We start from the raw sequence: 27,982 nt of genomic DNA, 5'->3' as shown, positions 1-27,982 counted from the left end.
AGATTCTTCCGCTCCGCTTCGCTTCGATCCAACGTCTGTCCCTATATGGTATATGAGTCATACCATAACAAATCTCCACCTTGGCGAATATCCAGCCTCTTAGGAGAAAAATACCTGGGAGTTACACCTGCATCACTGTGGGTTGGGCCACCATGCTTCTCTAGCAACTGCAAACATTTAACAAGTCCAAGCAATGCAAGAACTTGTTGATAGTAACTGGCTTGGTCAACATATCAGTTGTATTCTCATCAGTATGAACCTTCTGCAACAGTATCTCCCCAGAAACAATCAACTCTCTGATCTTGTGATTCCTGACATCAATGTGTTTGGTTCTCGCATGGTGTACACCTGGTTCTTAGCCAGATAAATAGCACTCTGACTGTCACAATGCAACTAAACTCCACCTTACTCAACGCTCAGTTTCTTTACTAGCCCAACAAGCCATAAGGCTTCTTTAGCAGCTTCAGCTACTGCCATGTACTCTGCTTTAGTTGTAGATAATGCCACAATAGACTGAATTGTTGATTTTCAACATATAGGCTCTCCACCAAGTGTAAACACATACCCAGTTGTAAACCTTCTGCCATCCAAATTACCTGCATAGTCTGAATCGACATACCCCACAACTGAAAGATCATTCTGCTGACTGCCAAAAATAATTCCATGTTTTACAGTACCCTTCAGATACCTGAAAATCCACTTGACTGCTTCCCAATATCGCCTTCCAGATTTAGCCATGTATTTGCAGACTTAACTAACAACATGAGCCAAATCAGGACGAGTACATACCATTGCATACATCAAGCAGCCCAACTACACTGACATATGGAATCTTTGCCATGTCTTTAATTTTTGTATCAGTCTTAGGAAACTGTTCTGAAGAAAGCTTAAAATGATTTGCCAAAGGAGTGCATACAGGCTTTGCATTGCTCATCTCAAACCTTTCCAGCACTTTCTCAACATAGCCTCGTTGAGATAAACATAATCGTCTTGAGTCTCTGTCTCGATGAATCTCCATTCAAAGAATTTTCTTCGTAGGACCCAAGTCTTTCATGTCAAATTCCTGACTCAATAAAGCTTTCAAACCACGGACATCATTCATATTCTTTGCAGCAATCAGTATATCATCAACATATAATAACAGAAAAATAATAGAACGGTTATCAAGGCTCTTCACATAAACAAAACAATCATACTCACATCCCTTGTAGCCAATCTGAATCATGTAGGAGTCAAACCGATTGTACCATTGTCTTGGAGACTGTTTCAACCCATACAACGATTTCTTTAACCTGCAAACCAGATGCTCCTGTCCAGGTTGAGTGAACCCTTCTGGCTCCATGTAAATCTGCTCCTCCAAATCACCATGCAAGAAAGCAGTTTTAACATCCATCTGCTCCAAATGCAAATCCCAAATTGCTACTAATGCAAGCACTGCCCTGATTGAAGTATGTCTGACCACAGGAAAAAATATTTCATCATAATATATCCTCTTCTGCTGTGAAAATCCCTTTGCAACCAGTGGAGCCTTGAACTTTTCCCCTTCTTTTCTGATACTGTTGGTTTTCTTTTATAGACCCATTTGCACCCAATAACCTTCTTTTCCGCTGGAAGCTGAACTAGCTCCAAAGTGCGGTTTTTCTGCAAAGACTCCATCTCCTCAACCATTGTACCCATCCATTTCTCTTTCTCCTGACTAGTGATAGCTCCTTAAAAAGTGGCAGGATTATCGCTGCTGATGAGAAGTGTACATGAGACTAAGTCTTCATAACCCAATCTGCTAGGAGGCGTTACATTGATGCGTCTCTGTCTATCTCTGGCTAGATTATAATTCTGCAGATCATCTGGAATAGAATCACCAGGTGTTCACCTCTCTTAGAAGCCTGCACTGCATCTGAACTGGAATTCTTCTCTGACACTTTATCTTGATTCTGCTGTAACATAAAGTGCTCATAAAAAATTGCATATCTGCTGATCACCATCTTCTTTGTAATCGGATCCCAAAACTTGTATCCTTTCACATCTTTCTTGTAGCCCAGAAAGATGCACTTCTTGGATTTTGCATCAAGTTTGGATCTTTCATTTCCAGGTACATGCACATAAGCAGGACAACAAAAAATCCGTAAATGATCGAATTTAACTGGATTACCTGTCCATACCTCTTCTGCGACCTTGCTACCCAATGATGTTCGAGGTGATCTATTGATGAGATAGCATGCCATATTCACAGCCTCAACCCAAACACTCTTATGAAGCCCTACATTCAGTCTCAAGCACCTTGCCCTTTCAGTTAAGGATCTGTTTATCTTTTCTGCCACACCATTCTGCTGTGGTGTCTTACGCACTGAAAAATGTCTCTGAACTTCTGAAACTGTGAATCTGTGTACTCTATGCCATTGTCAGACCTCAAATACTTGATCTTTCTGTCAGTTTGGTTCTCCACCTCAGCTTTCCACAACTTGAATTTAGAGAATACTTCAAATTTCTGCTTAAAGAAATAAGAAAAAACTTTTGTGTACTGTGAATCTGTGTACTCTGTGCCATTGTCAGACCTCAAATATTTGATCTTTCTGTCAGTTTGGTTCTCCACCTCAACTTTCCACAACTTGAATTTAGAGAAGATTTCAAATTTCTGCTTAAAGAAATACACCCAAATTTTTTTGGAGAAATTATCAATAAAAGTAACGAAATACTGAGATCCTCCCAATGACAACTCCCTAGTAGGGCCCCATACATCAGAATACACATAATCAATCCTTTCAGTTTTATGTTTTCCGGTCATAAAACTGATTTTAGTCTGTTTTTCAAGAATACAGAACTTACAAAGATTGAGCTTGCAGCTTTTAACACCATGCAACAAGTTTCTTCTATGCAATTCCAGTTTCTTTCTTCTATGCAATTCCGCCATCTCACGTTCACTGAGATGACCCAGACGCATATGCCGTAGCTTTGTACTGTCATCACCTGACTCCACAGAATGAGCTCCACCTACAACTGTACTCCCTAATAATTTGTAGATATTGTTTGCAGTTAACTTTTCTTTCATCACCGTCAGTGCACACTTAACAATTCTGATGGTTTCTCTATCCTCACCTGTCTTAGGAATAAAACAATTTCTGTGTAGAGTGTCCAAAGAAATCAGATTCTTCTTCAAATCTGGAATATGTCTGACATCACATAACATTCTAACTGTGTCATCATACATCTGAATTTTTACTTCTCCAATACCAGTAATATTGCAACATCTATCATCATCCAAATAGACCGAGCCAAAATTAATTAACCTGTATAAAGTAAACCACTCTCTGTTAGGTGTTATGTGATAAGAGCACCCTGAATCCAAAATTCATGTATCCGTGAACTGAGTTGATGAAACTGAGAGCATATCGCCATCACTGTAATCTGAATTTTCACTCTGCTCCACATTTACAGACTTCGATGAAATATCACCTTTTTCTCCAGTCTGCTTCTTCAGCTTTGGACAATCTCGCTTCATATGACTTCGCTCCTTGCACTTGCAGCAATGGATTTCCTTTTTGCCTATAGACTTTGATCTGGAATTTCGCCTTCCAGATCACTCATTCTCTTTCTTTCTTCCACGATTCTGTTTACTCTTCACATATAAACTGTCACCGTGAGGGCTTTCCCCTGTATTATGCTTCCGCTGGTTGTGAGCCAACATCGCTGTAGTAATCTCATCAACTTTGATAGTATCTTTCCCATATGTAGAATAGTCACCAGGTGTTCATAGGAAGAGGGCAATGAACACAACAAAAACATCGCTCGATCTTCATCCTCAATACTCACATCAAGTCGTGACAGGTCTGTGATTATTTGATTGAAGCCATTAACATGCTGCGCCAGATCAGTCCCTTCTTGCATCTTCAACCCATACAACTTTTGCTTCAGATACAACTTGTTCGTCAGAGATTTTGCCATAAACCGAGTTTTCAATTTCTCCTAAACTTCTCCTGTAGATTTCAGATTCATCACGTGATACAAAATCTCACATGCTAGGCATAGTCATATCGTAGTTGCTGCTCGCTGTTGCAATTCTTCCCAATCTTTATTCTCCATGGCATCTGGTTTTGTTGCCCGCAAAACTTTCAAGAATCTCTGTTGAGCCAACAGATATTTCACTCTGGTTTGCCACAATCCGAAGTTATCAGTTCCGTCGAACTTCATCACCTCGAATTTCGCACCAGAAAATGTCATCTAAAAATTAATCTTGCAACAAAAAATTTTTGCAAATTCCTCTGCAAAAATTCTTGCTTAGAACTTTTTTTTTTTGAAAAGAAAAATTGAAATATGTTCTTGATTAAGCTTCCTTAATTAAAACCCTTTAATTAAAATATTAACTTTAATTAACAAATTTAAAAAAAAAACTTCTAGTAGAAATCAAAGCTAGCAGTGGAAAGTTGCAGAACCGCGACCTCCTCCGCTCCTTCCCTTTTTTGGATCCCGCCTGTTCCGCCTCCAGCAGAATTTTTGGAATTTACTACGGGGATCCTGCCTGTTCCGTTCGCAGCCGAGGTTCCCTTCGGCTGAAAGGAAATTTGAAATTCCTCTCGCAACCGAGATTTTCACGTAGATTTCTTTCCTCCGCAACGAAACGCAGCGAATCTTCCGAATCAACAAATACGACGCCGAACTTTCCTTCCAACTTCTCACCGAAGCAAATTCGGAAAGAAAAGTCCTTCCCTGAAATCGGAACCCAGCAACAATGGAAACAAATACTTGATTCCTGAATCCGTGACAAACTCGTTCGCCCAGCAGCCCTGCGATCGACCTTACTGCCGACGATCGAGGAGCCGATCCGTCTACGCCAATCACCGACAAAGCTTCCGGACCGTCGGCTTCCTTCGACTCCGTCGTAAACTCCTCTCCTTCGAACTCCAACTGCTTTGCCGCCGCTCGTCCAAAATCCAACATCGCTTCTGCTGAAACCCTCTGTTCGCAAACTTTTTGCTTCTGCTTCGCGAAACCTCTCGCCTCTACCTATCGCGATCCTGTAGGAGAGCCGCGATCGACTCCTGCCCGCCGAAATCCAAACGATCTCTCTGTCGCATAACCGTCCGAGCTGAAATCTGAACAGCTGCCAACCTCCGAAAGCCTTCGCTGAATTTCCTCCGAACCGTCGAAAAACCTACCCTTCGAACTCCTCTGCGCCGCCCAAATTTTTCTTCCCCTCCAACCTCGCTATGATACAACTTATTGAGAAAATTAGGGCAAAGAAAAACAGTAATCGACATAAATCCCGAAGAACACAGAGATTTAACGAGGTTCGACAAAGATGCCTATGTCCTTGGGAGCAGAGCGGCGAGTTTCTTTTTAATATTCAGAAAAGATGTTACAAAATAGAAGATACCTCCTAGAGTTATTAACAAACCTATTTATAACCCCAAAAGTAAACCTTAGGCACAATATGTAATTACAGCATTACCCCTGTACCATACCACAGGGTTTTGCCCCCGCACCCCAACCCACGTAACTTCCCAATTTGGACAGATTCTTCCGCTCTGCTTCAATCCAGAGTCTGTCCCTATATGATATATGAGCCATACCATAATAGAAATCATCTTTGTTCATTGTATCTAATCATAATTGTCATTTTCATTATGAAGGAAATGCAAACCCTTTTCACTTTGGTCAGGTCAAACAATCATCTTGAGGAAGTGAATTAGGTTCAAAATGTCATTGATTTTGGACTAGCTTGAACCTTCTTTAATTCAGAACTCGTCAAGCTTTAAGTCAACCATATCATTAAACTTCAACTCTTTTTAAATTTTTGTTGACCTTGTCTATATTTGCCACCCCTTGGTTGACTCAATGAAGAAGTATTTATTATCAATTCTTCCGTTTGTTTTACAAACGCATCTATCTTGATGTATTTGTAATATAGAAACTTGCTCTCTTTGAAACCCATCACAATAAGCATATGCTTGAAGAGACTTGTGCCTTTAATCTTTTGCTTGTGAAGGAAAATGGCGAAGGAAATCATGCTTTTGAATGAGTCAGACATCATTGACGAGTTCAAAGATGCTTAGGATCTCAGTGATTTTAGGGAAAGCAATAGATGTCTGGATTGGTTTTGGTTGAAGCATAAATTTATGTCTGCGAGTAAGTTAAGGAATCCATAAATGTTGATAGCTTGCATAATAAATCCCTTATCAAGATGCAACTCTTAGAGAAGGTACTTGTTTTTCTATATTTGGTAGAAGAAGTGAACTATCATTCTAGTTTGGCAAAAAACTTGGGGCTTTTGATTACTGAGCTAACGATCATTGTAGTAGAAACTTTAGTGAGGAAATATAGGGGAGGAACAAAGGAGCAAGGGTAGTGAAACGACATAAAAGGACTAAAATGAAGATGAAACCTTATTTATAGGCAAGGGCATGGAAGACCCCAACCACCGTAAGCTAGACCTGCACAATTATTTCACTTGGTTATCTAATTGCCTAATCTCTAAGCCAATTTTTATAATCAACGCCCCATTTGGGATTCCAAGTGATACATTGCCTTTAACCCTACCAAATGGTGATTTCATGATCAAAGTTTGATTTCATTGTGAATTACCAGTGTCAGCATTGAGAATGACTTCAAATATAAATCCTGCTTCTGACATCATAACAGAATAATTTCTTCCTGGTGGAGAATCAAATTTAAGCTGCTGAGTTCATAAATTAGAACATTTACATAAAGAAGACTAACTACATAAAATTGAGATCAATCACACATAAAAAAGAATGAAAAGTAAGATCTAAACTTTTCGTGACAAAAATAAGAAATTTCTTAAGAAGATCAGATTTCATGTATTTAAAGATACGTTACATCAAGTTTGAAGAAAATAAAACATAAATCAGATGAACTTATATCTATATAAATTATTACAATTCCTCTTTCGAAGTGGTAAATCAAGCAAAAAAGTTTAAAGTTAATTTCTAAGAGAATGGTTTAAAAGGACCAATTATCCATAACTTCCCATGCATTGTCACTGATGTTCATCATAATATGCAACAATTTTTGGTTCGAGAACTCTCTCTCTAGCGAGATCATCTATCAGGATTAGGTAATGCATTATGAATTAAACAGTGGTTATAAATTTACTTATTCAAGAAGCTCTTGAAAACTTCCTCATTTGAATGTTCCATTTCTCCAACTTGTCAATCTATGGGCAAATCTATTAGGCAAATTAGCAAGGGTGACTATCATACTAGTTGAATTTGGCTTGCCCTCATCGACATGTTGTCAGTCAACTCGGTTAGAGACTTCAAACCTTGCAATCCTCTCCTTGAAGAACTTCCTTTGCTTTGCTATTCTGGTCCTTTTGGCGTCTGTGCCTACCTTAAATTTTGTTACCTCATACTTCAGGGACTCAATATTTGCTAGAAGGCGCTTTGAGTGTACTCTTTAAAATTCTCATCCTTGAACACCCCATTCCTCCTATGATGAGTTCAGTATGGCAGCGTCACCACAAAATCTCTCTCTCTGTCTCTTTTAATGGGAACTTGTTAGTTTCCCTTGTCAGAGAACCATGAATTTGAGAGTCAGTGATTTATTGCCGTCAATGTTGGTAACTTCAGAATCACTCTCTTGGTTAACTTTAGCGTTGGTTTTATTATCATTAGTATATAGGTTGCTCCTTGTAGCACTCTTATCTTGATGGTTCCATCCCTAGTTGTGATTTTCTCAAAAACTGTTTCTCTAACGCGCTCTCTGCTCGTATACTCTTCAGAATGGGACTTCAGGGTTGCCCTCACCTTCTACTAAAGTCTATCCAATCAGCAAGAGAGTCGCCTCCTTTGACTTTTGCTGGAGCTTAGAGATCAGATCTAAGACGAAAGTTTTACTTTTTTTGAGTGTTGAATTCTGGACTCCCTTCTGCATTTACAGGCATTGCAATTCTAAGCTTCATTGTGTTTGTGCCTTCCAAAGCACATTTTAGGTTAATTGTTGGAGCCCTTCTCAACAACATTTATCTTTTCTTAATTCCTAATTAGTAACATCTACATAATTTGAGGCCCCTCAACATTGTAGTGACTCCCTTAGTCTTGGATGGCTCCTTGGTACTAAATTTGCTTTTGGGAGACCTAACTTCTTTCTTTATTGTGCTAAATCATTACTTTTTTGAATGTAGGCATCTCTTCTTCTGTTTCTCCTTTCCAAATAGCTACCCCCATGCATTTCTTTTTGAGTACCTTAGCCACAACAAAGCTTGAGTGATGCTCAATTTTTTTTATCTATGCAGAAGACGACGAGCTTAAAAGCAATTTCAAAAAAAAAAAAAAAGAATGATGCTTGAAGCAAAAGTTTTAAAACTCTCAAGCAAGCCATACATTTTGTAAGCATTGTTGTTGTGAGTTAACAACGTGTCAAGGATCTTTGTAGAGGGTTTAGATCAAGTTCATGTCACTTGGATTGAATTGGGTTTTTTTTCGAATTTCCATATTCCAGTCCTTCTGGATTTCTCATCAGGGATAGAAGAATTAGAGAATTGATTTACAGCCATATTTGATTCCTTTGGTAAATCAACTCATTATGAGGACTAGGGTTTTAACAAGTCCTTGATTGTAACCAGTTTGCACTATTTTTAATTTGAAAGTTGGCGAGTATTAAGTCGCTTATAACCTTAAGTTGTCATAATCATATCTGGTTAAGTCACCCAAATTTAGCCCTTGCTCGTTAATTTTGCGCTTTTGAGACTCATCTGCAAGAATCATGAAATTGCACATTTGCCAAGGCTGCTAAACCAAGCGACTTAGTGGCTAGACATAAATCGCATTAGCTGAATTGAGGTTCTGGCTAGAAGTGCTTATTGAGGTACTTGCTCTTATGCTAAAAATAAGCTCAAATATTCCAAATAATAGCAAACTACAAGTTAGATTCATCATTCATGGGATTATGTAGCCATTATCTGTCGTGGACTTTGACCCTTACATATGAATATGAGAATAGAATGGTAATCTTGAATTACCCATTGTTCAAACTTAGTCGTATCATTTTCATGTTGGCTCCTATATATGTGATAACAAAAAAGCTTTATATTTTCTGATATTCTTTGAGTATTAGAATTGAGAAAATTCAATTTGATATTTGAAGTTTCAAAGCACTACTCCTCTCTCTCTGGAAGTGTTGGGTTGTGAGTTTGTCCTTAACCTCATTTCTATTTTTTGTTTCTTCTAAAAGTTACTTGCATTATTTGCACGTTTGGCTGTTTCCTCATTGCATCTATTTTTAGTTTTATCTGCACACGAACTAATAAAAAATATTCTAAAATGATCGAGTTAAGTTGGACTTCTTATAGTCTAACAATTAACAAGGTCAACCACTCACTTTTTTTTTGGCCTTAATACAAAATTTCAGATATTCACTTTAGTTAAAATATTGGTTGACAGTTTTCAAAGGAGAATTTATATGCATACATACCAAACAATTATTATGTTTTTACATATGAATAAAGTGACAAAATGATCCCCTAGCTATTTTTTTAGGGATATCAGAATATATGAAAATTAATTCCTAGACTCTTTTAAGAGGGCCGAATTAGTCCTCCCTTTAAAGAGCCCGGGGACTATTTCAGCCCATATTAAAAAAAGTTTGGGGACTAAATGACATTTTATGAACTTTGGGAGCAAAGTGACCCTTTGTAAAGATCTGGGATTTATTTTGACACTTTTCTCATTTACATATCTAACACTTAAAAGTTTGATTTTAAATTTATAACATTTAATGTTAAAATTACATCAAAACCTATGCATGAAAAGGTTTTTTTACTTCAAAAAATTTAATGTTAGTATTTTTTTTTTTTTTGATATAAGATATAATGTTAAAGATTTGAGTGTTATATTAAATAATTTCTGATGCTGGCCGTGTAAATTTATAAGAATTGCGGTATGTATTGTAAATCCCTCATATTCAAAATATTCTGCTTTGCTAATATTTTTTCTCTTCTTGGTTAACTACTTCCCAAATTTTTTTTTGTATAACTTTATAGATCTTTTTGTTCTCTTTTATATAATATTCTGAGAATCAAATCAGACATTACCAGTAAAGAGAGTGGTTCAAAGGTTCAAAGGTTGAACCGATGATTTAACCGGATGATATAATAAATTATAACTTTATTTAAATGACATAAATGATGTAATAATAATATAACATGTATAATTTCATACCTCAATATTTAAATGATCTGGTTTTTCTTCTAGCGGCGAGACAACTTTCATAAATGACCTCGAAATGTTTTCTCTCATGGCGAAAGAAGATTCAGAAAAAGGAACAATCCGTCTCAAGTTTCAAGTTTCGAGTTGATGGCCAACAATGAGGTGATCATGTCGATGAGAGAAGCAACAATTGGAGCCGTGCAGGGGCAATCCTACAGCACCTCAGCTGTTGAATAAGGAAATATTCTCGCTTGTCGGTTTTCGTGCTCATACCTGATTCATTGGTTTCTGGTCGAACCACGGTTTCCAAGTGATCACAAATGGTTCGGCGCGAAAATGATTCTTTCAAACTTCCCGACCGGAACAGTGATTGGTTCCCGGTTGAGCCGGTCGGACTGGCTGGTCCGGTTTGGTTTTCAAAACTGTGCTTCTACATTTGTATTGTTTTCAAAACCATGCTTTTACGGATGTATTGTTCCTTAATAAATATATTTTGATGGAAATATAAACCATGAACGTTTATATAAACAGCCATGCAGAAAGAAATGACGCTATTAAAAGTAAATCCAAAGCAAATTCTTAACCCCTGAACTTATTAATCTTTTGTATTTTTTTATTTTGTCTTCATGTTAATCCCTCTTTATACCCATCATAATATGTGTTTTATTCTTAAGGCGCTTTCTTAGAATCTTAAAATGTCTTTAAGGGATCATTGTTTTATGCTTTCTAAGATGTAGGTATAGTTGCTTCAATAAATTTTTGTTATGGTGGTTTATTCGTAAGGCGCTTTCTTAGAATCTTAAAATGTCTTTAAGGGATCATTGTTATATGCTTTCTTAGATGTCGGTATAGTTGCGTCAATAAATTTTTGTTATCGTGGTTTGAGATCTAGCAAAACTTGGTCAATTTATGGAATGCAAACAGCTGCCTGTTGTGTACTCAGATTGCAACTAGGGAGTGACATTTAATGGATTGTAATTTAAAATAGGGGCCTTTACATACGTACCAACCAATTCTTATTTATTTACATATCTAACACTTAAACTTTGTTTTTTACATTTATACCACCCAGTTCTTTCATGTCAAACAAAAAATACCACCTTTTTAACTTTCAAAAAGTGAAGGTGGTATGTATGTAAAACTTGAAGTTGATGTGTTAGATATGTAAATGAATAGGAATTGAGTGGTATATATGTAAATCTTCCTTAAAAATATCTGATGAAAAATTTAGTCGGACTGAAATGCATGATCATTTGTTACATGTAATGATAATTTCTGTCGCAATAGCATAAGCATTGGTGTGCCCTCTTCTTACAATGTGTTTCCATTGCTACAGTCTAATGCTTCCTCTGGGATGGGAGTTGCTGATCACTGTCGGGACACATTCTTAGAGCTACAAAGAAAGAAAACACATCGATATGTGATCTTCAAAATTGACGAGAAGAGAAAGGAGGTGGTTGTGGAGAAAACTGGAGGTGCTGCTGAGAGCTACGATGATTTCTTGGCAAGCCTGCCTGAAAATGATTGCCGATATGCCGTCTATGATTTTGATTTTGTGACGCAGGAAAACTGCCAGAAGAGCAAGATTTTCTTCATTGCTTGGTAATGTCTTAACTTTGTTTGTCCTCTTGATTTATTCTTTTTAAGCGCTGCTGTCTGCATTTACCAAGAATGTTTCATTTAGCGACAAGAGGAAGTGAATGGAAAATGAGGGGTTCATAAAACATGACAAATGGTTTGGATAAAGCCATAGGTGATGATTTAATAGCATGAATATAGCCCTATTTATAAACAGAATGTTTGATGAATGCTTATAAGATTTAAAATCCATAAATTAATGTGAGTATATGATATGACAGTAAGGGAATGTTTTTGGTAGCTTCAATGTGTCCGTCATGATAATACTTGAATTGTAGCAATAACTATTGTTTTTTTAATTATTAACTATATTGCTTTAATATTAAACCGTAGATGCAATGGTGCTATGTATAAGGTGCTTGGCGCCTAGTTTATTTGGTTTCTAGTTTCAAAACCAATAGAAGAGTGCATTGATCCAGTCCCAAAGCAAGGGCAGAGCCAAATGGGGGAACTGGATGGCTCGGCCTGTAACATATAGTTTTGCAATTATAATAGACAGTGGCATTGTGAAATTAATAGATTGTCGATATATTTTATGAAATTAGAAGCCTTAATAAACAATTTATATCAGTACTTGATTTACATATGAGGCTAACAATTAGCATCTACATATTCTTTAAACCTTATAGAACAATGCTAAATGCGTTTTAATAGAGATAATTTGATAGATTTCACATCTCAAATATTTTATATTTTAGGTTGAAAAGTTCAAAGAGAAAGTTTAAGTGATGTCAGAGAGTTAGGATTATTTCTAATAAAATTTTGTTTATTTTTTACAGCTTATTATAAACATATTAAGAATCCCAAGGAGAAACTGTAGATGACATGTATGGGAGAATATGTAGTAGAAACTTTAGATTAATTTTTCTTCATTATATAATTTATCATCTGCTTATGCGCAAATGTTCAAGGCTTATGGAAAGAGCCTGTCTTTTAACATGACGAGCATAGTTGGAAAGAAATATTTTTATATGGAAATTAGTTGGTCAATGCTACGGATTTTAACTCGTTAGGGAGCTGTTTACTTTATTTCTTGGGTGCCATATTGTTTATTAGTTGATGTCATCTGTTTGATTAGTTGATTTCATCAGCTTGTAAATGTTGATATTTCGGTTTTAATATGACTACTTTCGTAGCATCGGATTGAAGAAGAAGGCTGTCATTGCTTTTGATCTTTTTGTTTGTAAGTTAATGAGAAAAAGATTATAATGCTTTAAGTCACTCCGTAATAGATGGCATATTAGTTTATTTTAGACAATAATACAAATTCAAATGACGAAGATTGGTAAACTGCACTTGATTTTGTGAGAACACTTTCTAGATGACATTTTACCTAAGATTGCAATGTTGATTAAATCAGTAATTATATTGTAATTAAGGTGCAAGCTATTTGGTTGACTAAACTTTTTTCTTGTTAGAGGTTTGCTAAACATTGAGTGGGGGCGAGTGATCAAGAACGTGGTCTTATGCAATAATCATGGGCACTAAAAGGCAGGCCCTACAATTCCTTGAATCTTGTAAATTCAATATCTTTTAAGGTTCAGTTTAGGTAACTAGATTTAACTTGTTTGCAGGGTTTTGCTTAAATCTTGGCTTCTTGTGGATGTAAATTCTGGTTAATTGTCTCTCCGTATAGAGAACACTTTATAATTTATATTAAGGAAATAGCTCAGCTCTATTCAGTATGTTGGTCTATACATAGAAGTTCACATATGTGACTACTACTAATGTGGAGCTGACTTTGAGAAAGTTTTGTTAAACTCAAAATAAGACTCAAGGTGGACTTAAAATCATACTCGATTCAAATTGAGCAGACTCATGCTAATAATCATTTGATTTTTAGTTGAAAATAATTAAATTTTTATCTGATTTGAAATTATTTTTAATTTTGTTTATGTGAGCATTCAATGCAACATTTTAAATTGTATATATTAACTATATTAGAGTGAGTGTTGTTCATTCTAAAACTTGTCTCAAAATTGAGTTAATTTTGAACTCAGTCAAATTTTGAGTGATTTAGTTCAATTACTTCTAACAACCACTCAATTTTGTGATCAGAGAGGAATAATATAGTTCTTAACTACCACACAATGCAGTAACTATCACACGTTAGCTCAAAAAGTTTTAGTGGTCTGATTTCTCAAAAAAAAAAAAAAAAAACTTTTGGTTCCTCAATTTATGTTGTTGAGATCAAAGAGGATGCTTCTAGGAGTTCATACCAAAAAATGAGAACTTGGTCCTATTGCATTTTAAATTTTGAAAAAGATTTCCTTTTCCTCTCATCTTTGTTTGTTTTCCACAAGCCCCAATGGTCCAAGTCTCAGTGCTGTAGGAGTAAAAAAAAAGGAGGAGGCTATTGTACAAGGAGCTTTAGCATAGCGGCTCATTGCATAATACTGCCGGTGTCTTTTTTCTTTTTTTTTTTCTGCCTTTTTTCCATTCTTCTGTGTGCTTACTTTGATTTGCTTCCTCTCATCTTTGTTTGCTTCTGGTAGTTGTTGCTCAGCTTGCTGTGTACTATTGTGTGCTGTTATCGCTTATTTGGCTTTTACTTGCTATCCGCTAGCTACGACAATCTAGACCAAAAAAAAAGGGAATGTTTTTTCTGTCCTAAAATTTAATCATACCCAAAACATTGTATCGTACGGTCAGTACAGCGAAACTGAAAGCATGAGCCAGCATTTTGGTGCTGTCCAGAGAAGGAATTGAATAACAAAAGAAAAACCTGGTGAAAGGAAACAAAAAAAAAAGGGAAATTTATCTACAACATGAAGCTGTGTTTGTATTCCTGATTGGTATATCAATAGAGAACCTTTAAAAAAAAATTCCATTCTTTTCTCTCATTATGGGTTATGCAGTAATAGGGCGAAGTTTCAATGGATCAAGTTGATATCTATGCATCAATCATATTGAGAAGTTTCAACTGATCAAATTGATACCAAAGCATTGGAAATAAAGAAATAATGTAGAGATACGGGAGAGCCATGCTTTGAAAGCAAATCAGAATTGAAGAACGAGATAATATTACGAAGAATATGAAAAAAACCCAATCAACTAATAATGAATCTACAAAAAACTAGGCCAAATTGGATAGCTAGGTGGAGCTTATGACCATCATGATGGAGTGAATGAGGATGCAAATAACTATATCTTCAACATGAAACAATGCTCGAGGTAGCCCTACAAAAATTATAAAATCTATGAATTTGTTCTGATCCCTTATTAGGCTTTTATGTAATAGCATTTAGAGATTGACTACAAATCAAAATAGTAGCTCTGATTATTTGTGGCATAAACAAAGAAAGTACATAAATACAATGGGGATTTACTTCTTGTATTGGAAATGTATTAGGAGTCAAGAAAGTTATGAGAACAAAAAGTTGTAGAAATGGAATCCATGAGTAACAACAATTTTACACCAAAGCTATTCTGCTTGGTTGCTAGACTGACAAAGCAAATGCCCGTCCTATGTTGTGGATGAGGATGCAAACAACCACTACTACGACTAGTTGGTTAAATTTTTCTTTTTCTCCTCCTATGCTAGGATGCAAACATGGTTGAATAGGATGAAGTGGAGAATATTTGCTACAACTAATGAAAGATGCAACCATTGAATGTGGATTTTAAAGTGAAGATTTATATTTATAATGTGACAGTTGAGTGGACAAGCTTGACGCATGGATTGATCAAGAGATTAACTTTATATGGATATTAACACTCAGGTCAAGTTTGTTTTCTCATGATTGAAATTAATTCATCAAGCCTTAGTGTGACGAAATGTTCATCTAAAGATGGGTCACCATTCGAACAAATGATAGATGGGGTATGTTTAAGACCACTAAAAGAAGTAGCGTAGTTTGAGATAATGCCATGGAAAATTTTTACACAAATACATCTTAGAATTTCAACTTCAGCTGGTCATGTTGTAATAGATCTTTGGGAGGTACAATCGCTTATGAAGTACACCTCAGTTCATTATTTAGCAAATGAACTCTGCTTAATTTAATTAATCTTAGGCCAATGTGATGGTGACAGATATAGATTGTAGGAATCATGATGGTAGGAACAAGTCTAGAACTATTTGAAGAGTGTTTTTCTTTCTCTGAAAGAAAGAATAAAAGGAAGACTAGTGATGATCGTTCAACTTTAAAAAAAAAAAAAAGATTAGATATATTCTATGATCAGTATCTGATACTTGATCTCGTAACCAAAAAAAAAAAAAAAAAAAAAGAAAGAAGCTAGGAGCTATATCTTGAGCTTTGCAAGGTGAGAAAGAAAAGCAATTATTTTTGTAGCAGAAAACACAATGCTAAGTTCATTGTATGGGGTGGAAATATCTTGATCTTTAATCGTAATTTTGAGGGATATATTGACTAGTTTGTTGTCCAATATCGACAAATGAGTTGTTCCTCTTAATGTATGCAGGTCAAGCAAGTGGTGATCAAGTTCATTATGGATACCGATAACCAGAGGTACCTCATTTTTATCAGTTTGGTTTAGAAACTAAGGTTGGTCAAAGATGAAAATAAATCTTTAATACTGGTTCAGGGGCTCTAGATTGCAATCACCGAGGATTACATCGACGAAACGGTATGCTAGGCGCTACCATTTGATATTTTGCAAGTTATTTTTAACTATTCATACCTTCATGATAGGCATTTGGAATTGTGGCTCACAATAGAAGGAAAAACTTATGTACGACAGAAAGATTGTCATGATTATAGATGTAATATCAACTAGAGAGTTAGGTAGACTTGTCAATGCAACTTAGATATTTCTATCAATATTGTTCTTTATCCTTGCATAAAAAGGGAGAAGTCATGCTCTCTATATCAGCCAAAGAAGGGGACATGCATATGCAAAAGCTGATTGGGGAGCAAAAGACGTACAGCCCATCTCTAACACATCATTGCCACATATGTTGACGCATTAATAAAGTCAAAGAGGTATAACTAGGAGGTTGAAAAATTAGCCTTCCCTCACCGTCACCTGTATTTATGATGTCACATGAATGAAATCCTACCAAATGGGGGGGTCCATGATTTGAGAATAGGATATAATGGTAATCATTAGGATCATCTATGATTGTGATTTTTTTTTTTGAATGTGATTTATGATTGTGATTTGGGCATTAACTCGTGGAAAGAACAAATGAGATCATTCTTGTTGAACTTCTAATGATCTTTTTTCCTCATTGAAAATTGTTGCAGTGGTTGCTTTTAGATCATATGGTTGAGCTTAAAGAGGATGCCATTAAGAGTACGTATGCATGATCAGATTGTTAATCATAAATATCATGCAAGGGAAATCAAGGCTCGAATCTTGGATTGTTGAATCAAGGTTTTAATTGCAGTAGGATAATGATGAATTTATTTTTTAAAACATGTTTAGAGAAGTTGTATTTGAATTTAAGTTTACAATAGAATAATTTCTATAGGAATCATCATTTAATTTCAACTTATCTAGATTGTGATAGTAACTATGGTTTTTCTTTATTTGTGGATTCTGTTCGGAAATGATCAGACTATATCCTTGCTGTATTTTCTTACACATAATTTTTTTTTTGTACAGTAGTATCAATCAGAGAATTTTTTTTCAATTATTTCTCATCCTCGATTTTAAGGGTCTGATTCAGAGACTCGGATTTCTTGTTCTTAGGGTTGCATGGAGTCCAAATTGATTGAATTAATGAACAGTAAGTAGTCAGTGAAATTTTGTTGGGGTTTTAGGTCCAAATGTCATCCTTTTTTTATAAAAAAAATTTACATGTGTCCAACTTAGTAGGATCAAAAGAATTTTTGGGCGGCTGTTTTATGTTAATTTTAAGCTCGTTCTTTTGCACTTTTTAGTGCACCAGTAAGGTGTCATTATGCCTTTTGATGATATGATTTTGCTTAAGGATTAATGTGAATTAATGGGATTATAAAAATTGACTAGAGTGGATCAAAGTTCAATTGAGTTAGGATTGATTGGCATGATTGTTGATCCCGTTGGTTGGAGGTTGTATGTAAAAAACTGGTGGCGTATATTTTGTGTTATTCCTTTGCCACTTTTCTCTGGGTTGTCAATGTGGACTACCTTTCGGCAAAAGCTTCAAGTTAGATTTGACATTATCCAAGTTATTCCTACTTTATGGAGCATTTGGAGGTCAACATACCCTTAGGTACAATTAATTTGGAAGGATTGATTTTAAGGAAGAAAGTTAGATTAAACCTAGCATGGATAAATGTTATGACATGAAAAATGGATTTCCGAAACTAACTTGACAACTTAGATAATTTAGATAATTAGATAATGATGCTGCTGCTCACAAGAAGTTAGGATGGGGCCAATGATGATAATGATGGTGATTACTCAACATGCATGTATGTGTATTATGAGGTTTAAGATTATGTTGCCCACCATCATGGGGCTTGCTTCTTTCATTATCTAGATAACTTTGTTCTCTAGATAATATTTTTGGTCAATGTAATAATCTAAGATAATATTTAGCTATCCGTGATGAACAATGTTAGCTATTCTAGTATTTTTGGTTCAATGTAATATCGAACAATGACACACTATTCAGAAAAATCAATGATCATTATGAGTTCCTTGTGTTATCTCTTTTAGCATTTATCTAGTGTGACATTTCGATTTCAATCTATTGGCATTTATATGTCATCAAAATAATAGAGGTGTTAAATCAGGTTTGTTGGTTGGGGTTTGACCTGAAAGCGCTTAACCTGAAACAGACGTGAATATCAAACAGTATGAAAGTCCAACTCGAACTCTACTTGCCTTGAGCCAACTGGCCCAAACCCGCGTAACCTGTTTATCGTAAGATATATCAGATATTTAGGTCAATTTTGGATCAATTTTAAGTAAAATGCTAGTCAACTTTGAGTAAATTTTAGGATGATTGGTCAACATCTAGTGACTTTTGAGTCAATTTTAGGTTGGTTGGGTCAATCCAAAACTAATCAAAAAAATTAAATGGGCTAGGATTCCTAACTCAAACTTAGGTAATCGAGTCAACAAATCTAGATTTTTCGAGTAAGGTTAGGAACAAAATGACATGTTAGATTAATTTTTGACACCCTTACAAAATAGGACTTGATGGATGTGTTTTGCTTGGAAGGAAAGAGAAATGGAAATTGAAATGCTGTAATTGAATTTAAAATAGTTTTCATGCACTTGTTTACTCGAGAGAACTTGGGGAAAAATAATATCTTCTTGTTTGATCAGGAAAAAAAGCCAATAAATTGAAGAATAAGCAAAAACTTAATGTTATTCGCTTTCATGGAATAATAAATAAGAATTTGCTTATGTTGAGGAGAAATTGGGTCTAAAGTTAAACTAATTTCTTATGAACTGCACCCAGAATCAAGACACCAAATCTAATTGTGATGTAAAAAATATTTTTTTCCCACGTAATTTCTCCAAAATAGTTACACTAAACCATCCTCATCATCCCTCATTATTTGGAGCTTGCTTTATAAATTCTCATCTTTATCAGTAAACAAAATACTTGTCATTACTAACAGGATTTTATATAGCAGTTGCCATCGAATCAAATTGCCCCCATGTAACATCTGACATCTCCATTTAGTTTCCAGTTTTTGTATTAAATAATTATGGCACATGCTTTGTGAGCCATCGCCGGGACCAAAAAATGTGCCTAGTGTGCAATTGGGAGACGATGTGCAATCCACCATATTCCTAGTCAAATTTAACACTTTGTATATGTATTGAGAAGATTGTTAAATTAGTCACCTCAAAGTAAATTTAAATAATTTTAAATTTATCTTGATCAAATTTCAATTGGGATATTCTTACTTGAAGCTTTTTTTAATTATTTATTTGTTTTCACAAATATGATCGTTGATAATGAAATCTCTCTACCTAAAAAATACTAGTAAACTTTATTCAGAATTCTATGAATGCCCCAATCAATCACAGAGGATACTGACTATTGTTTTTGCTGCATTTTGGTTTATAAAATCCCTTCATTTGCTTTGCTATGTTGCAGGTCTTTTGCTCCAAAATTTTCTTTATGTTAATAGCCTACTAATAACTCTTACATATGTGAACATATAGATATCTTAAATCCACCATCTTGGTCATTAATCCATCCTCTTGTTAAAGCTGCACTGATAGCAGATGTACATTTTTACTGATCATTCACATTCATACCACACAATTCTTATATATTTACAATATTTAACACCTAATCATTTATACTTACATGCAGGCCACTCAAATCTTTAACCACTACAGGAAAATGCCCGATTTACAAGAAAATGCTTGATTTGCGTCGGACATCTCCGACGCTAATTGGCCATTTTTCTGACACTAATATAAATTAGCGTCGACTTAATGGTGACGTTAAATTGGCCGTCGTTAATTAATTTTGCATCGAAATTTGCATCAGATTTTTATTTACGTCGGAATTAAAGTCGCTTATTTCATCGCTTTGAATTTTTGTCGAAAAAACTGTTGACACAACCAACTAATTCAAATTACTGTCGAAATTTTCTTGATGCAAATTTAGCGTCAACATTATTTTGACTCTAACTTGTGCATACCGTCGAAGTAGCGTTGTTGAGAATTGAGCGAATTATTGTAGCTATTAGCGTCGGAATATTCCGATGCTAATCTGAAGCAAACCTGCTAAAAAAACAGCTGAACGTACTGATTTACACATACCTGCACAGAATAATCACAAGCAACATAATATGACATTTATCTATCATTAAAACTGATAAAAAAAATCGCTACCATAACATATAAATAATGATAAAAAATTAAATTAAAGATAAACATATGAAAGTGTTCAAAGTTTACAGTTCAAAACTACAGAAATTGAAAGTTCTGTTAAACATAAATGAAAAAAACATATAATTAGCCTTTATGACGGCAGAACACTAACAAACATATAATAACTCATTCTTCTTGACAACACTCATATGTCGCTTGCCTCGAAGATCAAAACTCTACGTCAGGCGTATTATACTATCTGCAACCATCTGCTGGACTTCACGCACATGCTGGAGCTTTTTATTCATCATCATAACCCACCTGTCAAGCTCATCATGCTGAGCCTGTAAAGAGCTTGGGCCACATACAACTGTACGAGAGCGCTCGGCCTCAAATGCTATCATCTTTGCTCCTAGGCCATACACTCTCCCCTTCTCTTCCCCACTGTCTGCCTCCACAACTCAAAATTGGACTGATACCACTGCTACCGACCGACGACAAGCTCTGGTTAGCCATGTCCCTGTCTCTCTTGGAGCTGCTCGTGTTCCTGCATAACAAAATTGAAACATTATCATTTTAATTATTAATTGAGATATTAATAGCTCTCAGAAAAATTAGAAAATTAAATTTTCTTAACCTAACATTGACTCGCTAAGAAAGTTCAAATACCTACTGTTGTGGGCCTGGTTCCGCGGTGGATGACTCTCGGTCAAGCTCTTTGGCCTGTATATACGATAAAATAAATATAAGAGTCACATAATTACATAGCTTTGTAAGCTGTTGAAATTCGAGTTTATCTTACCAGTCTTTGAAAATGCTCTATTTGGGGGATTGAACCTCCAATTTGGAGTACGACCTCTCTGGCTCCCTTAGTCGATAGGTTCTGCTGGTTTGTCTGTCTTTTCCTCTGGTATTCCGGAAAGGCCCATGCTCTGTTTAAATCAGCCCAAACTTCCTCACCCACCTACGAGGGCCTTTGCCCCTTCTTCCGCACTGTAGTGAACATATCACCGAGCCAATGTCTGCCACGAACCTCAAAAAAATGTCGGATTTGTTGGTGATGTTATGACAACCAGTTGAACGACCTCTGCAAATTAGAAATTATGTAATTTTGATTAGTATAAAAAGTATAATTAGAATTTTATTTAAAACTAAAATATTGCACCTTAAATTGCTTAAGCCACATGGCTTGAGCCAGTATCTTGATCTGTTTTTATGAGAGATGACTGATCATACCGGCTCTGGATGATATCTGTGATCTGCATCACAGGTTACCTGGAAGGGTAGAACTTGCAATTGAAATATTATTTACAATAAAAAATGGAATGAAAATTGAAATTAATGCACTGTAAAAAAGAAAGTTGACTTACAAGTCACTCTCAGGCACAATATAGACTCTACCAGCGGAGTCACCCATCTCAGGTGCAGGAGCCAACATGCCTGATTCATCTGATGAGGAATTTGGTAGAAATATGGTGCAGATACAGGAGGGACAACGTCAGAGTGACTGCAAGAGTGTCGTACCTCTCAGTGCTGGATACAACTTTCTTCAACCTTTGATATGTGTTCCTAAAGTCCCCTGAATGCGGGGTCTCTTTGGGGCTGAGCACTTGCCATCTGCAACATGAAAAACATAATTAGAATTAATAAGCTGGATTATTATGTGACATAAGACAAAAAAGTAAAAGCAAGTCTGTTTTACTTCACACTAAGAGCTCATGTGAAATTTGTAACCGTTAAATTAAAAAATGTGTCGTGTCTTGATTATGATTAGACCCCCAAGAAAGATCTACTAAGTTCCGTTCTGTGATTCTGTTGCTTGTATTGGGAACCTAGTTGCAGTTCTGAAGCATACATTGTTTTACTTTGTAGAGTACAACTGTACGACATACCAGTGAATTAAAAAGTTACTTCAACTTACATGTAGTTTGAACAGTTTTGAAAAATTTTCTTTGATCTTCTTGCTTGCAAGAGTCATCCTATGTTCAGGCTTTCGATAAATAATATGATGACTTCATTGTGATTTGTATGTTTGAGTTAATTGGGATAGCATTCCGAATAATAATTTAGAAAATTTTTAATTAAATTTAAACGTAAGGTAGGAATGGTTGTACTTCATCAAAGTTCTGTAGAACATATAATGTAGGTGCTTGAAGCTCTCTATCGTTGAGGTAGTGTGTACCATGCCTTCCCAATGGTTCACTTGATATCTGGAATATGAATAATTTTTCTTGCAAAGGCATTTGACTAACAATATCATGCGTATGTTGCCCTTGATCGAATTACTAAGAACATACAATAATTCTTCTGTAATAGATTTGTCTCGTATATCGATCTCTCAAGACGTGTTTTATCTTAATAGTCTTTTTTATTTTTTTTTCATAAATCTTCACGATTGAGTCATTTTAGAAAAAAATAAGATAGTTCACTCTAAAATTAAAGGCATAACTTTCAAAGGGATACATCTACCTGTATTGCACTGGACCCTCTAATATAGTCTGATAGCACAGATGTATGGGCAACCATTTTATTGAGTCAAAAAAACTAGGAAGAAATATCTGTTCGAGCTTGCATAACAATAACAAAATACTCGTGTTAAGACTTTTCAGAGAATCTACATTCAAACTGCTTGCGCACAACTTCTTGAAGAATGAACTGACTTCGATCGATGGTACAAATACCGGTTTTAGCTGGACATTGAATATTACATATAATAAGCATTGTATGAAAATATGACAATCGTGACTCTTCATACCAAATATTTTTCTCGTTTTCAAATCAACACATCGGCTTATGTTAGATGCACAACCATTTGAAAACTTCAAAGATTGCAACCACTTAAAGATTATTTTTTTGTTGATCCAATGTGAGACAATATATAGTTTTGAGCTTTATTATTTTACATGTATTTGTCTCTTGTAGTTATAACCCACTCCTCTTGTAATACTTTTTCAGGTCCAATCTTGCTTTGACGTTCTCTTTTATTTTTTCCTTGATATCCAGAATAGTGTTTATGTCTGATCAGATTGGTCCTTAATTATAGAAGATCCAAAAAAAGTACTCTGTTTCATCTAGTATGTGTAATGCCAAAATTTGAAAGATGATTCGAGGCTAGTTTTTGTCTCTTAGTGATCTTTGGTACTTCACCGATCATCTGCAATATATCGATTCCACTTATTATTGGGGGTGAACTTATTCTTTATTCCTTCGGAATAGGTGATCATGTGCTAAGGACCTTTGATGACAATCAAAATTTCTTCTTCCATGGTTCAAAATGAATGTTTTGGATATATTCATGTAATAAGGACAAACCAATTTATCAGTTGTGCTCCAACTAGATAGTATCTCATAAGTCAGGATATTACTGATCGTTCACATAAGAGTAGCTCTAAGGTGAAAGTTTTGGTTTCTTACAATATCATAAGTCGTCAACACTTCAGTTTTTCACAGTACATGTAGCTCATCTATAAGAGGTTGTAAGTTCACGTCTATTTTAACTTTTGAGTTATGTGAACTTGGTATGATCAACGTTAGCATAAGAACGACACAGTTATACATATATCATGGGGCAAATTATATTGCATGATAATAACTGGTCAACATGAATAAGGTGTTGTGGCGTGATTGTAAGGTGTTAACACTGCTGCACATAAACTAAGCCTAATGTTGTCTGGCTCCATTGTAAAATCAGGATAACTGCGATCGAAGTGTTTTCAAGTTTCACCAACTGAAGAATAAGTCATTGTTAGGGCTGTCAAAACAACTCGTTCGTGAACATCTCATGTTCGGTTCATTATTAAGCAAACGAGCTGAATACGAGCAATTTTTTTATGCTCGATTTATAAAGGAGTCGAACACAAACAAAGATTTGTTCGCTCGTGTTCGACTCGTTTAGACTCGCTATATATATATATTTATTGATGAGTATTATTTTAAAATATTCCAACAAAAAATTATAATTCATTAAGATCATATGAACTAAAAAATTAAAATAAATTATACATTAAAGTAAATACACAAGATAAATACAAATATTCATGGAGCTGTAAAATGTAAAATAAATTAAAATAAAATTTAGATTTTAGAAATGTAATACATATAAGAATTGGTTGGTGTGATTGTAAATGCCCCTTGAATTAAAAAAAAAAAGTAGTGTGAGGTATATAAAAACATAAGAATTGGGTGGCATCTATGTAACTCGATCGAATATTTCTCCCAAAAGTTATGCTCAGGCCTACGGCCCAGTGGCCCACTGATTCATGCGGTGTAAGGAAAATTTCTGTAAATTCATAAAAAATTGGTGGTATGTTCACCTGCGGGGCCAAGGTTTTTCCCACATCGGGACTTCCCAAGAAAACTTCACTGGGAATCCGCTATAAAAGTAAAAATAAAAATGTGTTGGCATTTTTCAGCTTTGTACCTTCTAGCTTTTATAAATATGTTCCACTGAAAATGTTTGGAGTAAAAAAAATAAAAATTGAAATTTAATTCGAATCAAAATTCGAGCTCAAACACGAGCTTAATTAGAAGAAATGAGTTTGAATGCCGAACACGAACATGTTATTCATGAGCTATTTGGAATACGAGTCTAAAACGAACAAAAAAAATTTTAACGAGCCGTCATTGTATTAGCACCAACAAATCTAGTATTGTCATGTCATGTGTGAAGTTATGTGTGTCGAAGCAAATAACCGCTGAAGCCTTGGAATGAGGGGAAAATAAAAGAAACATGAGGAATATTTTTCTGGTTTTTACTGTTTCTCCTCCTTAGTTTGAACCTTTCAACACTATAAAATCTGCATTTTGTCTCCTGTGCATCTTTCGTATAATGCAACATACAACTGTTAACACAACAATATAGTTTTTTAGATAGCAATCGTAGCTTTGTTACTAATTTTTTTAGTTATGTACAAACCTTCTGGAACTAATTTTTTTACAGGATTCGTATCCTTTAATTATATTGCTACCTGATTGAAGCATTCCCTGTGCATGTTGAAATCAAATTTGATACTCAACATTCTCAAGGCAATTGATAACTCCGTATGTAAAGTGCCTTCTTCCTACAAAGATTGTTGTGCAACAGTTAATAATTCAAAAAATTATTGCGCCTCATTATTCGGTTTTTTATCTTCATTGGCCACACTTCAAATTAGAATGAGTCATGTTGACATCAACAATCATTTCCTCATACATGCCAGAATTGTGAACCTTTAGAGGAGCATAACTTGATGAGGCTCTAGCATGATCTTATCGAACACCTGGTTTCAATTCAGCATGACCTTAATGAACATCTGGTTTCAATTCAACATGACCTTACTAAACATCTGATTTCAATTCATCATGTGAAGTCCAATACCAATAATCAGGTTTAAATTCCCTACAGGATAGATCCAACTTTACTTTGTCAGGCGTCAGGTACATTTGATTCTTGCGCTTCACACAACAACATCGAAACCTACTCTTCTAAAAGGGGGATGCTACCTGTTTGAATTCCACAACTCCAGCCTAAACTCGTCAATAAGTTATTTTCTTTATGGATATAATTTGTTATACATCTAAGATCTCATTTTTTCGAATTTATGTCTTCATCATAGATGTTGCTCTATAGATTAGTACAATTTCATTGCGTTCTACTTAAATTTGTTGCTAGAATTCTAAATCTAACACCCATGCAAATGTATATAAAAAATATCAATACTTGTGTAAAATCGATGCTTGGAGGCGTAGATGAACTTTTCTCACATTGGACGAAGATCAAGCGGTGAAAACGAGTAGGAGAAGCCAAAAAATGGGCTTAGACATGAAGGAGTGGCGGTCGGGAGAGAACATTGCGATGAGGAACAAAGGGGTAAATGTTTAAGCGATGCTAATGCGTCTACTTAGCGTCGTCATATCGACTCTACTCGTTTGCGTCGACTCATTTATGTTTGAGACTGCGCGTGGTGCTAAACGGACTTAAATTAGACGTTAATTTTGCGTCGAAATTATATCCGATGCCAAACTGCACCAAGATGTCATAGGTCTAAATATCAAACTTTGGGTTTTAGATATTTAAACACATAAGAATTGTGTGATATGTATGCAAATTTCTGTAAATTTAAGGGAACAATTTTATGCCCGACCTGACAAACTGTGTTTGAAACAGGTCTCCATCCGTTTCTCGAATTCGAGCCAAGATGCTGTACGCAACGACGAAGCAACGATTCAGGCGAGAGATGGATGGAGTTCACTATGAGATCCAGGCGACAGAACCTTCCGAGCTCGACATTGTGGTACTCAGAGATCGAGCAAATTAAACAGTCTCTCTGCTCTTTTTGGTCCATATTAAATTTGCAAGAACACATTTATAATGATTGTTGTGGTATACTGCTTTGAATATATTGCTACATGGACATGATGTATCCTATATGCTTTTATGAACCGTTCTCCATCTTTCTTCAGCTTTTGAATACTCTTTATCATCAAGTATAATATTGCGCTGTTTTTTTATCCTGGACTTGCTAAAGGCTGGCTATCAAACTGTTGTGTTGTTAATGATAATAAGATTTACATATGCACCACTCAATTCTTATTTATTTATATATCTGACACCTAAACTTCTTTTTTGACATATATGCCTTCTTACACGTGCATGAAATGTGTGTTTAAAGAAGTGTTTTTTTTTTAATGTGAGATGTGTAAATATGTATGTAAATACATGGGAATTGGGTGATATGCATGTAAATGCCCATAATAAAATATGTAAGTCATTACTTTTTAGTTTTTAGTGAAATTAAATGAATTTAGTGTATAAATAGGCAACATGGGATTGGGTTGGTGAGTGGCGTTGATGATCAGCATTTTGGCGGATGGATGGGGGTGGTGGTGGTGGTATGTCGAGCTTAAATAAACTCATGTTTGACTTGTGTTTGATTCGTTTGAAATTGACTTGTGTTTGATTCGTTTGAAATTGACTTGTGAATAGTGCATTCATGTTTGATTTAATTTACACATTTTTATTTTTGTTTGGCTAGTTTTTGACTTGAAATTAGTTCATTTAAATTATTTAAAAAAAATTTGAGGTAGGATGTTGGATTCAAATTTTGCATCAATTCTATGGAGCATAAAATGCGGACCTTTTATGATATAAATTTATATATATTTTTTGATTGAAAGAGCAACTCGTGACTCCTTACGCGTTAATGATAATAGAGATAATACAATTTTAAGAGGGAAGGAGGATCCCTACTAAAAAGCAAAAAGATACATTGAAACTTAAGGGTTCCTCCGTCTACATACAACACCATATAAAAAGGAGATAAAAAAAACTATCACTACCAAGATTACATGTAACCCAAAAAGATATGTCAAACAAAAGTAGTATTCCAAGAATGAACTTATAGGGTGCAAAACGGAACTATGCAATCCGTAAGTCCAATTATCTTGCAACTGCACAATCTTCCAAT

At 35.3% G+C, this 27,982-nt stretch overlaps 1 protein-coding gene across 1 annotated transcript in view; it reads left to right on the top strand.

The window, feature by feature from the left end:
• The window catches only part of LOC110039445 (actin-depolymerizing factor 11-like), a 38,333-nt gene extending 11,307 nt beyond the window's left edge, over positions 1-27,026 (top strand). The window contains exons 2-3 of the mRNA XM_020744505.1: positions 11,497-11,762; positions 26,683-27,026. Of these exons, the coding sequence (XP_020600164.1) occupies positions 11,497-11,762; positions 26,683-26,833 (417 nt within the window). The 3' untranslated portion in view covers positions 26,834-27,026. The remainder of the gene's footprint in view (positions 1-11,496; positions 11,763-26,682) is intronic.
• The last annotated feature ends 956 nt before the right edge of the window (positions 27,027-27,982 follow it).

This window comes from Phalaenopsis equestris, unplaced genomic scaffold (assembly GCF_001263595.1).
Source record: "Phalaenopsis equestris unplaced genomic scaffold, ASM126359v1 Scaffold000002, whole genome shotgun sequence".
NCBI lineage: Eukaryota > Viridiplantae > Streptophyta > Magnoliopsida > Asparagales > Orchidaceae > Phalaenopsis > Phalaenopsis equestris.
This window is presented reverse-complemented; position numbering and strand designations above follow the sequence as displayed.